The 13,585-nt window shown below is 45.9% G+C and overlaps 1 protein-coding gene across 1 annotated transcript; it reads right to left on the bottom strand.

Annotated features, from left to right (window-relative positions):
- Positions 1–10,111: 10,111 nt before the first annotated feature.
- Positions 10,112–13,445, bottom strand: CCDC87 (coiled-coil domain containing 87). Its single transcript, XM_010956678.3, has one exon. It carries the CDS (start codon positions 13,443–13,445, stop codon positions 10,875–10,877), a length of 2,571 nt encoding a protein of 856 aa, XP_010954980.2. The 3' UTR covers positions 10,112–10,874.
- Positions 13,446–13,585: the final 140 nt, after the last annotated feature.

Below are 13,585 nucleotides of genomic sequence, written 5' to 3'. Positions count from 1 at the left end.
AGGAGAGGATGGCATTTCAGAACTCCTTCAGGGGAACCCACTTAAATTTCTGCCTTAACCTTCCAGCAAGTGGTTATTTTGGGGAGTTTGGTCCAATGAGGTTTAGTGATTTAACACCTGAAACTAGATCCAAGCTAAGGCTGATACCATCATTCACAGGGTGGGGGTAGGGAAGAAGGGTGGGAGCCTGTGATGCAAGAATTGCAAGAGATCAGTTTGTTCAAGGAAACCCAGTGACCTGCGGTCTGGCAGGAAGCAGTCATAGGCCAAGTTGCAAGCGTCCAAAGGTTGTGTGGGGTGAGGTGGCACACAGACCCTCCTGGCATAGAGGAATACAGACCCGTGAGTGACGGTGGTCGGAGAGTCAGCAGCTGGCAAGGCACCCTCACCTGGCCCCCAGGTGCTGGGATCGCAGCCCAGAGGAAACCCATCCCCATTCTGGTCCAGAGCCTCGGGGGCTGGGTTCCCTTGTATGCCCAAGACGTGCCTCAGTGCCAGCCTCCTCACCCTTTCCTGGGATGCTCCTGCCGGGCTCCTCCCTGCCCCATCCCCCAGGCTGTTTCCAGACTCCAGGCAGCAGTCTGTTTTCCAAGGGGCCAAATCTTGGTCCTCAGCAGGTGTCTCTCTATAGATGGACAGATTTCCAAGTAACACCTGAGCCAATCCTGTGCTTCCCAGAGAACTCCTTAGTCAACAGAGCCTACTTCCTGGTGGCCTCTGAGACGCTGCGGGATAGTTGTCTATGGTCTATGGAGAATGTCCCCCAAAGCCTGTGTTCTTTCCCCGGCACCACGCTGTCAACATGCCATTGACACTGGAATCGGGGACCTCATCGCCTCATCTATAAAACAGCGGTTAATGTTGGTGCTTACACTGGTTGTTGTGAAGAATAAAGGAGTTAATGCCCGAAATGCCCTCAGAACAGAGCCTGGCAAGTAGTAAAAGCTTTAAAATATATTTATTGTTATAATAATAATAATAACGACATATCATGAATCCTTCAGACTTTTGTGAGTAGCTTCTATTGAATTGTTTACAGAGAGCTTTGAGATGACCCACGGCACCCCACCTCCCCACCTCAGTTGATAGATATAAACCAAGTGAGCAGATTTGCCCAAGGCCCTAAATAGTGGACCTAGAAATAAGGTTTGGGTCATCTGTCTTCAAGGCAGGTTTGTCCACTGAAAAGAGGATGAACCCTTAGATTCAGGGCTCCCTGTGAGCATTAAATGCAAGGGTTGTAGAAAACCACCTATCTGGCATGCTGACTTGTCCAGCACATAGTAGGTGCTTAATATGGTTGGTTTTTCTTTTTTCGCCACCCCCAGGCCAGTGCTCTGGGCTCTTGGCTGAGTCCAGGGTTAAGAGCTGACACCAGTTAGGAGCCTGGAGGACAGAAGACTTTAATGGTGGTGGGGCAGTGGGCAGTGGGGGCTCTCTGGCAGATGTAAGGTGGCACCAACATCAAAAAGGACCCTCTGGTGTCTTGTTCTCCCCTCCCCCATTGTAGCAGAAGGACGCAGGCTCTGGAGTCACCCAGTCTCTACCACTCATTTTTTTATGTACCAGTTTTTTTGAGCTGTAATTCATATACAAGTCGTCCATTTAAAGTGTGTAATTCAAAGGGGGAGGGTATAGCTCAGCAGTAGAACGCATGCTTAACTCAATCCCCAGTACCTCCATTAAAAAATAAATAAGTAAATAAAACCCTAATTACCTGTCTCTCCAAAAAAATGTTTTTAAAAAGCATATCTAACGTGTGTAATCCAATGGTTTTTGGTAAACTCTCAGAGCTGTACAATAATCACCACAATCAATTCAGAACATTTTCATCACCTCCAAAATAGACCCCATACTCATTAGCAGTCATTCCCCATTTTCCTCATCCCCTCCCAGCCACTGGCAACTACTCATCTACTTTTTCTCTCTCTGGATATTTCATATAAATGCAATCATATAATATGTGGTCTTTTGTGTCTGGCTTCTTTTACTTAGTGTAATTTTCCAAGGTTCATTCATGTTATATATAGTATGTATCAGTGTTTCATTCCTTTTTTTTTCTGCTGAATAATGGTCCATTATATGGAGATAAACCACATTTCATGTATCCGTTCATCAGTTGATGGACATTTGGATTATTTCCACCTTTGGCTATTAACAATCATGCTGCTATGAACATTCATGTGCAAATTTTTGTGTGGACATATGTTTTCATTTCTCTTGGGTCTGTCCCTAGAAATTGGAACTGCTGGGTTACACAGTAACTCCACATTGAACTCTTTGAGGAAATGCCAGATTGTTTTCCAAGACAGCTGTACCACTTTCCATCCCCACCAGTGGTGTATGAGGGTTCCAGTTTCTCCACGTCTGCCAACATGTTACTATTATCCTTGTTTGTGTGAAGTGGTGTCTCATTGTGGTTTTGATTTGCATTTCTCTAATGAATAATGATACTGAGCATCTTTTTGTGTATTTATTGGCCATTTGTATATCTTCTTTGGAGAAGCATCTACTCCAGTCCTTTGCTTATTTAAAAATTGGTGGGGAGGGTATAGCTCAGTGGTAAAGTGCATGCGTAGCATGCATGAGGTCCTGGGTTCAATCCCCCATGCCTCCATTAAAATAAATAAGTAAATAAATCTAATTATCTCCCCTTCCCACCAAGTTGAGTTGTCTTTTTATTATTGAGCTGTATTTTTAAAAATATATATATTCTAGATACAATTCCCTTATCAGATATATAATTTGTAAATCTTTCTTCCCATCCTGTGGGATGGCTTTCAGTTTCTTGATGGTGTCCATGGAAGGACAAGTTCTACATTTTAATCTATCACTTATTAACTATAAGACCTTCAGCATGTTGCTCTGCTTCTGTGACAATTTATTCATCTGTGGAGCGAGCATGTCAACATCTCTCAGGGATGAGATGAGGCTCAGAAAGCCTGGAGCACAGGGCTTGGCTGGGCTTGGACAGAACCTACACTCTCATGGTCTCCTCTAACCCTAATTACCTCCCAAAGGACATACCTCCAAACACCGTCTCATGTGAGTTCTGGGGGGACACAAACATTTAGTCCACAGCAAGGCCTAACTCAGTGGTATTAGGTGAACTTTGCACTTCGTAATTAACTTGTTTTTCAGTGATGTTTTGGTAACATTTTAAACAAATAAATCTTTTACATATTTTTAGGCCCCAGACTGACCTAGAAAACTACAGATTTGTGATATCTGTGCAGCTACACAAGACATAACTGTATTAGTATGCTGTTCAAAGAGGATTCCTATCTTTAGCAAAATTTCTGTCAGTCTAAGAAAAACTGTTTGCCTCTGGACTCCACTTGGATGCCCTGCAGGCATATCAAAGTTAACCTTTTCAGAAGGAACCCTCCTACACTGCTGGTGGGAATATAGTTTGGTGCAGCCATGCTGGAAAACAGTATGGAGATTCCTCAAAAAACTGAAAATAGACTTACTATATGATCCAACAATCCCACTTCTGGGCATATATCCAAAGGGAACTCTAATTTGGAAAGATACATGCACCCCAATGTTCATAGCAGCATTATATATAATAGCCAAGACATGGAAGCGACCTAAATGTCCATTGACAGAGGACTGGATAAAGAAGCTGTGGTATATTCATACAATAGAATACTACTCAGCCTTAAAAAAGAATAAAATAATGCCATTTGCAGCAACATGGATGGACCTGGAGATCATCATTCTAAGTGAAGTAAGCCAGAAAGAGAAAGAATAATACTATAAGATATCACTCATATGTGGAATCTAAAAAAAAGAAAAGAAAAAAAGAAAAAAGAGGACATATGAACTCATCTACAAAACAGAAACAGACTTGCAGACATAGTAAACAGTTATCAGTGGAAAGGGGGTGTGAAGGGATAAATTTAGGAGTTTGAGATTTGCAAAGGTTAACGACTATATATAAAAATAGATAAACAACAAATTTCTTCTGTATAGCACAGGGAACTATATTCAATATCTTCAATATGAATTCAATATGAAAATGAATATATGTGTATATATATGCATAACTGGGACACTGTGCTGTACACCAGAAACTGACATGTTGTAACTGACTATACTTTAATTTAAAAAAAAAGTGTAAATACAAAGTTAACCTTTTGGGGGCTGAACTCATCGTCTTCCCCCACCTCCATCCTACCAAATCCTCCATCCTCCCACTCCATGAAAGGCTTCACCAGAGGCCCATGCTGGACGCCCAGGAGGTGTCCTTGGCTTTCTGCCCTCATTCCCCACATCCAGTCATCGCCAAAATGCTGCCAAGTTGGTCTTATAAAAGTTCGTCTCTGCTCATTTTCCCCCTGAAGCAGCCTCCACCCTGGTCTGTCCGTCTCCAACCTGGCAGCCTCCTAACCCTCACCCACCATGCAGCCAAATGTCACTCTTCTGACTACAGCCTGTCCAAACCCCATTATTTCTCTGACCCAGTTCCCAAGCTATCCCCAACTGCCACTCCAGCCATACTGGCCTCCACAGACCCACCAGGCACACATCCATCTCAGGGCTTTTGTACTTACATTAGCTCTGTCTAGAATATTCTTTCCCCAGATATCACACAGCTCTCTTTCCACTCCTCCCAGTCTTTGCTCAAATACTCCATCCTCTGATCCCCTATTTTAAATTGCTAATCTCTAAATTTTCTTTCTGTTTTGGCTTTTTTCCTCCAGATCATTTGTCATCATTTCTCATACCATTTGTTTTACCTGCATGACTGCGGTGTCCTCTCCCAGCAGAACGTGAAGGATCCTTGTCTATACTGTTCAATGTGGCATCCTCGGCACCTAGACCAGCCCCTGGCCCAGAGCAGGTGCTCAGCGGGTATTTGCTGATGAATACATGGCTTCCCACCACCTACAGTACAAAGCCCATACTTGACCTGGGCCTGCCTCCCCCTCCAGCCTCACTCCCTTCCAGGCACTTTAAGGCTGGTTATGCCAAAGTGCTTGTAGTTGTCCCACATATGCTATGCTCCTCTTCCATACTCCTGCTTGTGTGGGGCTTAGAAACCTCCTCTTCTCTGCCACCATGTGCCTGATAACTCCCACTCAGTCTTCTAGAATCCAGATGCTGCTTAAGTGTGGCCCCCTCTGGGAAGCTCTCCCTCATCACCCTTCCCCTACCAACCCCCCAGTTGAATGTCCTTTTTGTGAGCTCCCACTGTAGCCTTTACTTCACTTGCCATAGTGGTGACATTATCTTTTCTACTAAACCTTAAACTCCTCAGTGACAGGGTCTAGTTCTCTCTGGTTTCCTCTGGCTCTGCACCCCCACTGGGCCCCAAACAGCGCCTGGAACTTGGGAGGAGTTCCATGAACGTGCTCTGTGGCCTGAAAGAAGAATGATGTGGGCCTTGGAGTCACTGCTGGGGATCCAGTTGGCTGGCAGAAAGCTGATTTCCTCAGGGTACAGGCAATAGTGAAAGCTCAACATTTGACCATATTCAGCTTCTTCCCCTGGGCTTCAACTGGGCAGACTTGTTTTTGATAATTTTGTGAAACTGTGGAGTGGTTAAGAATATATCCTTGGAGTCAGACCTCTGCCATGTTCCTGGCTGTGTGACCTTGGGCAAGTTCCATAACCACTCTGTGCCTCTGTTTCCTCATTTGGACCTTGAAATCACAGCCATACGTACCTCACTGCATTGCCATGAGAACTAAATGAATCACTGCAGGAAAAGTGTTCAGAATGGAGCCTGGCACTTAATAATCGCTATATAGTATTAACAAGTAAGATTAAAATTCCTTTTAAAAGAAGTTTTAAAAGTGAGTCAATATAGAGAAAAGTGTTTGGTAAAAAACATTGCAAGGAAGAGGTGTGCCAAACACTGAAACCCCAAGACCAAGAGGGGTGGGACTATAGTCTTAGTGGATTCAGGAGCACCTGGGCCCAAGTCTGGTCCCTACCTGCACCTGTGAGCCATTGGCACTTGGCTTAAGCTCTGCGGGTCTCAGCTTCGCAGTGTCCAGGTCACCAAAAGCCAATCTGCTTGTCTAGCAGCTAGATGACCAATTTGTGGAATTACTGATTTTTTTTTTTACGTTGTAGTTTTACTTCTGGCTTTGCCTTCAACATCTTATAAGCAAACAAGCTGGTCAACCAAACCCTTCCCCCACTTTTTCTGCCCCTGCCCCAGGAATGGCCCACTCCCCTGACTCATGTCTCACTGTCCCCACCACCATCCTTACTACTGCCTTTGCCCCCATCTCTGCCCCTTCCTCTACTAAAAAAAAAATACAGACAGAATCCTCCAGACTGTTTCTGGGGTTTCATGATGTCTAATACTGCTGACACGTTATTTGCCTTTTCTGCCCTCACTGTCTCCAGAGGAGAGTGTTTTCCAGAGGCTGCATGCCGTGTGATATTGCAACAGATAAAGCAGAAACATAAATGAAAATCCAGTTGTCTCCCATTAAGGAGATTTGCTAAAGAGTAAAATAGCCACTCATCACTTCTTTAAAAAAATTTTTTTTAATTTTTTTTGGGGAGGTAATTAGGTTTTACTTATTTATTTATTTTTAGGGGAGGTACTGGGAACTGAACCCAGGACCTTGTGTATGCTAAGCATGTGCTCTACCACTTAAGCTATACCCTCTCCCCTTTCACTCCTTTTTTTTAAAAAATTATTTTTTGTAAAATACATGATCTCTGTAAAAATATAATGGGATTAGTGTTAATTTAAATAACTAATAAATATATATTTAAATGTGCAAATGAATGAGCCATCCCTTTGATGCGATAGCAAATAGAGAAGATATTGGGCTTTTAGGGGCTGAATTTTTATGCAGAAAGGCTGCAGCACATCACAGCCTGGAAGTAAAGTTATTTGTCTGATGGCCTCCAGATCTAGGGCAAGCACTAAACTAAAACTTCCACAAAAATCCTTTGTAATTTAGAGACTTGATTTTCGTCCAGTTATCCTAGAGTCCAGTTTCCCCAGGGGAGGTAACAGTGCCTTCTCTTTCTTTGCAAGATTGTTGGGAGGATTAAATGAAATAATATCCTTAAAGCACCTGAGCATGGCACTTGGCGAACAGTTGATTCTCAACACAACTTTTGCTGGGGTGGGACCTGGCGAACAGTTGATTCTCAACACAACTTCTGCTGGGGTGGGACCAGGGACTTCTAGCTGTATGGAGGCCTGGCTCAGAGCAGGGGCCTCCACTGCAGCCAGACCCTCAGGGTAAAGGACTTAAAGTTCCCAGATCTGGGTTTAAGTCATGACTCCACCAGTTCAGAGGCAAGTTACATTCAACTGAGTCTCAGCTGAATGACTGTGAAAAGCACTTTGTCATCAGCAGAGCATGGATGAACATTAGTTAGCATTATTATTATTACATTCACCAAATCCATAAATAGGATCAGCAGTGGGGAATTGCACAGCAATGGGTTTAAGTCTGGGACTTTGGCAAAGTTAGTCCTAGGCCTTTAGATTTCCACATCCAAACACCAGGCTGAAAGGCCAGGACCTGCTGAGGAAGTGTCTTGAAGCAGGCCTAGGAGGCTCCGCATCTCCTGTGTCCTCCCTTCTAGAGCCTGTTCCAGGCTTGATGATGCCTTTTCATGCTACTCGAGGCCCAGATGCCACAGCTGTGCCTGTATGTCTAAGACTGTACCCTCCCTGCCCTACTTCTGTGCACTAACCCCACCCAGAATTGTCAGTGGTGATTCCAGAGGATGAATTCACGTGAAGTAATATTTCCCAAAGTTTATTTCCCAATAACCATAATGGATATGAAGGAATAAAAGGGTTCTTTGGTCAAAGTTAAACTGGTTTGTGTCTTGTAAGACCTATCAGAGCTTTCAGTATGCTAATATGTACTGTGAATCCCTGAGGGAATTCAGGATCATAGTATGTAATGTTCCCCAAAGTTATTTGACCATGGACCCTTTTTCCAGGACTATCACCTGGGATTAATTACTAGGCACACACTTTGGGAAATGCTGCACTAAGCTTCACAGCTTCCTTCTCCTGCGTGTGTTTTCTTTTTAGAGGGGCTGATGCCAAAACACTTCCATTAGCAAACTATAGCCTCCAGCAGCCACCTATTTTTATAAATAAAGTTTTATTGGAACACAGCCCTGCCTATTTACTTATATTTATTTATAATTGCTTTCATACAACAAAAGCAAAGTGGAGCCTTGCGACAGAAACCATATCGCTCACAAAGCCTAAAATATTTAGTACTCTCTGGCTCTTTAAAGAAGTTTGCGACCCCTGCTGTAGTGTCTCTCACCTGGGTCATGTGTAACTTCGAAGAGGGTGAAGCAGTTAGGCCGGGAGAGAAGCCACAATAGAAATGCTAACTGTAGCATATGTGCCTGGAGGGCCAATTGAATTCAAAGATAAGTAATAGTAAGCATCATTTGTATAGTAAAACAAACATGGACACATAACAGAGTAGAATGCAAATTTTGCATACATTTAAAAAATAAACGACTCTTAATAAATTTCTCAGGCTAGCACTGCTTTCCCCTGTTGTTCCCCCAATCCCCACCACCACCCCAGGCCCTCACACCTGACTAAGACGCTTATTTCCATTCCTCTATTCTAAGGGGTACCTGGGTGGAAAAGTTTGAGAAGTGTTGTTTTATTGGGAGAACAAAACAAAGTGGGTGTTTATCTATCAGCAAATGGTGAATGGGGATTTTTTGGATCAGGTGAGGCAGACTGGGTCTAAGGGCTCTCTTCCCACTTCTTACAGAATTGGTACACCAAGACACGTGTAGGTTTCTGGGTCGGACAGACCTGGGCTTGGGTCCTGACTCTCCCATTAACTACCTTTATGACCCTGGGCAAATTACTTTACCTGAGTCTTCATTTCGTCAACTGTAAAATGGTGATTAAAATACATACTTTACAAGGCAGTTATGAGAAGTCTATGAGATCAGGCAGGGAGAGTGTTCTGCACAATTTAAGAACTTAATAAGTGTTAACTATGAACATGTTAGCTAAATTTTCTGAATATATAAAGAGCTCTGAAAAATCAAGAAAGCAAAACAGTCAAAACCAGTTGAAAAGTGGGCAAAGGGCTTGCACAGTTTACAAAAAAACAAACAGCTTTAAACATAAAAGATGCAACTTCATTCATAAAAGAGATGAGAACCCAACTCAAATGAGACTATTTTTCATCCATTAGACGGTAAAGATGAAACAATCTGATAACCCTATTGGTGGGGGTGGGGAAAAAGTGATATTCATGCAATGCTGATGATAATGCAAATTGTTATCACCTTTATGGAGGATAATGAGTAGTATCTATCAAAATTACAAATGCTTATGCTTAGATATAATTCCACTTTCAGGAATTTAAACTATAGATATAGTTGCAAATGCAAAATAGATGAACAAGGATTTTTTTTAGAGCATTGTTTTTGTTTGTAATGTCCAACAAATAAGGGACTGGTTAAACAAAATAAAAATACACACAGTTGGATACTGTATAGCTATCAAAAAAGAATAAGGCAGCTCTGTGTGTACTGATGCGGGATGAACTTGAGGCAAGTTAGGCAAAAAAATAAAGGGCAAAATGGGACAGCATGCTATTGCTGGTGTAGTTATAAACATATGCATAGACATAGATTCATACATGCTCATGTGTGCACAGGCCAGCTCTGAAATGGTTCTTACAATTGTCTCCAAGGCCTAAAATAATCCAGCCTGCCCCTTGGCACCTTATTGCGACCCCTCTGACTCATCTTTCTCCCCCTCGCTCCGCTCCACGGTAATTGGCCACCTTGCTTTTCTGGAACACTCCAGGCACCCGCCCACCTTAGGTTTCACAATAGCTGTCAGGAGCGCTGTGGTCCCAGATGTCCACAGGGCTTACTTCTTCCCCTCCTTCAAGCCTTTGCTCAAATCTTCCCTTTGCAGTGAGCCTTACACAGACTATCCTAATAAACCGGCATCCTTTGCCCTTTATTTCCTCTTACCTTTTCTACTTTTTCTTTTTTCCACAGTACTAATCGCCCTCTACATTCTATCATTCTGTGTGCATAGGTACCACATTTACAGTTTACGGTCTGTTTCCTCTCAGTAGAATGTAACTTTACAAAGGGTAGGGGTCTTTGTTTTGTTCAGTGATGTAGACCAAGCATGAACACCTAGCAGGTGCTGGATAAATATTTGCTAACTAATGGAATGGAAAGATACACGAGAAACTGGTAACAGTTGTTACCCTCAAGAAGACCTGAGGTCTTGGAGGGAAGGATGCACACTCTTGTGTACTTTGTGCCATGTGTCTGTATTAACTGGTAAAAATTTAATGAAAAACTTTAGCTCTACCAACAGTAGAACCAGGAAAAGTGACAACCTGGACTCAACTCCTTCATTTGACATATGATGGTCCACATGCAGAGCTATTAGGTAGGTTGCCCAAGGTTACACAGCTGGGATTTAAACCTGCATCTCTGAACTCCAGAACACTAGCTCTTAGACAGTATGCCACAGAGCCTCCTGGTCTGGGGCTCTAATCAGCCCATCTAATGTAGTGTGATGGAAATGCTAAACTGAGGTGTTTCAAAGGGGATGGTTTCCACCTGGCTGACACTTCCCATGACAATGAACTTCAGGGACTGGTCTCAGTTCTTCTGGTATATGAGATTTTGGCTGTATTGTGTGTGGCTTGACATAAATGGGAATGAGGGGCTTGGGGAATTTTTATGAGAACTTCATGGTCCAAACAAAGTGTTAATTTCAGTCCCCTGGGAGTTGGAAGCACAATTCTCCTGAACCCTGCACAGCCAGATATTTCTTCTTTCAAAGCAGTCAAAAGGTCTGGATGAGTTGCTGGGTGTGTGGGGGTGAGGGAGGGGTCTGAGGGCACTTGGCCTGGTCAGAGAGTAATGGGAGTATTCCCAGGAACAATCAGAGGCTGGCTGCTGGGCTTCCCGGACAGGGAGGCCTGATGGGAGACCTTCTGGGCCCAGACCAGGTGGTGGACCCGCCGCCGCTGCTGCAGCCAGTACAGCATCTCTACTTTGTCACGTTTCATCTTGTCCAGGTACCGCCGCCCCTTGAAGGTCACTGGCTCCCCAAAGATTAACTCAATCTCCTCCAGAAGGGGAATCAAAGGAGCCTCCACTAGATTGAGCTTCCTGTGTAGATGACTGCGGATCTGATTCTCCTCCAGGAAGCGACTCAGGCCCATGTCAGTCTTTTGGAAGAAGCGGTTAGGGTCGGAGGCTTGTCGCTCAAACCACTCTAGTCTCCCCAGCATTATCTCTCGCAGCTGAATGGGCTGCAAGGCCCGCTCCCAGGCACTCACCAAGAAAGGCAGCTGCCTCAGATGGGCATTGGAGCTGTACTTGATGGCCATGTCCAGCCGGTCCTTGTCGGGGACCTCAAGCATGGACCACAGCCACTCCAGACGCTTCTGCAGGCTCAGGATTTTGTGAGATTCTTCCAGGAGGTGGCTCCTCTTAGTTCCTAGCCTGTGCCCCAGCACCGTGTTCCAATCCCACTCTCCTGGCACAAAGTCTGGCTCATCGTCTTCTAGCAAGGGAGGTGGGCGCTGAATCTTTAGGGACTCTCTTACAGGGGCCACGATCTCCACAGGCGCCTCCTCTTCATACATTTGGAAGATGACATGGAGGAAATCTGTCTCCTGGTTGATGAGGTACTTGAAGTAGTCACCCACAGACAAAGTGGTTTCCCACCAGTTCATCCATGAGGTCTTCTTAGGCCGCCTCTCCCAGCTTTTGCTTCCTTGGGATGATGTGAGGGAGGACATCCTATCAGGGTTGGACTGTAAAGGGTTTTCTCTCTGGAAATAAAGTCCAGCCAGCTTGGGGTTGATGACACGATGCTGTTTTTCTTGACATATAAAGTCTGAGGACAGGAAGGTCGACCAGTCTTTATCGGCTGCAAGCTCAACCAGGGGTCCCTGGTCAAAAGAGAAGTGCTTATTAGAGACATGGTTCATTAGCTCCTTGTAGACCTCCTGGATGTTACTGCCAACAGAGCGATCAATATCCATTTCCTTAATGAGTTTGGGTTCTAGTTCACCAGTCAGGTGGTTGTATAGAACTCCAGCCCCCTCGACATGAAAGGAGTCCAAAAAATTCCTCTCTGAGAACTGCACAGCAGCTGTCTGGACCACGACCTTATTTCTTAGCTTCAAAGGAACTGTCACTGGCTGTGGCTGAAGTGGAGGGCATCTGAGGGGCTGGAGGTCCCACTGCCCAGCAGCTTCACTCTCCTCAAGGTCCTTCAACATTCTCTGCAGCTCTTCCATGTGATGTGCTGTAGCTGGGCGGTGGGTCAGGGCCGCCAGGAGCAGGGGCAGGCCTGAGTCCAGCGGTGAGTAGCGAGTGCACTCCAGTTTCATGTTCTTCATCATCTGCTTCAGGTCTTCAGCCACTGTGTCCCTTGCCAACTCTGGTTTGCTCTCTGCAACCAGGACCAGTGGGGTTAAGGGGCGTGGAGAGAGCGGAGGAAGGCCCAACTCATCTTCGAGCTTCCAGCCCTCACGCAGAGAGGGCATGGACTGGCCTCTACGGAGCTGGGAGTAGAGGGGCAAGTGGGAGGAGGCAGGAGCCGGGCTAGCGGGAGTCACAGAGTACGTAGGCAGTGCCTCAATCTGTGAATTGAAGTTGCTTTCTCTCTTCTGCATGGAGGACAGCCAGCGGAGAAGCTTTTTCTTCTTCAGCTGGGGAATGGACTTCAGTTCCTTCACTGGATCCAGTTCAGACTCACCGACAAAATCTCGCGGGCGGCTGAGATGGATGAGGTAGTTCAGATTGAGGTTGAAATATGGCACTTGGGCGAAGCCAGTGCTGTGATGCCACGGGATAGGGCAGAGCTTGAAAGCCCCAGCGGGGCCGACGGGGCGCAGCCTGGGCACGCAGGCTTGGGCCTGCTCTAGGGCGCGGAAGTCAGCGAGCAGGCTACGGTAGACCTCGGGGCTGGTGAGGAGGACTGTGCAGTCCCTGGCGAGGCGGGCGGCCAACCGGGTGAGAGTGGCTGATTCAGTGAAGACACCTGCGGCGGTCGACATGATCTTCTGAAGGTGCAGATAGCGTATGAAGAGCTGCTCGCTGCTGAGCAGCATATAGACCTGGAGCCGCTTCCGCAGCCTCAGATTGTTCAAGTGGCTCAGACTAGGTTCGGTGGGAGGCTCCTGCCAGCTGCACTTTAGCTCATCCAGAATGACTTGGGTGAAACGGAGTCGCACCTCGGAAGGCGCTCGCGCCTCCAGCCCGCTGCTGGCCAGCCGTTCAGCTACCTGGCGGCAGAGCGACTCCACCGTCAGCCGTGAGACCGGCTGGGGCAGCAGCATCGGGACCTCCTGCGGGAGGTGCTTCTGAGACTCTGTGCGCGTCGCCCTGCCGGGGAAGAGCGACAGCGGACGCAGCAATCGGTGGTAAAACCGCTGGAGCTCGGGCTCGGGTTTATAAGGCTCCATCTTAGCTCTGACAGCGCTGGCGGCTCCGGCGTTGGGAAGAGTAGGCAAAGTGGTTACTAAGGCAACGACTGTCCGGATGGCCCAAGTGCGCTTGCGCGGCCCGTGACCGCCGCCGCGTGGCTATTGAAGGGAGTGGCAGG

This window comes from Camelus bactrianus, chromosome 10 (assembly GCF_048773025.1).
Source record: "Camelus bactrianus isolate YW-2024 breed Bactrian camel chromosome 10, ASM4877302v1, whole genome shotgun sequence".
In the NCBI taxonomy this organism is placed as follows: domain Eukaryota; kingdom Metazoa; phylum Chordata; class Mammalia; order Artiodactyla; family Camelidae; genus Camelus; species Camelus bactrianus.
This window is presented reverse-complemented; position numbering and strand designations above follow the sequence as displayed.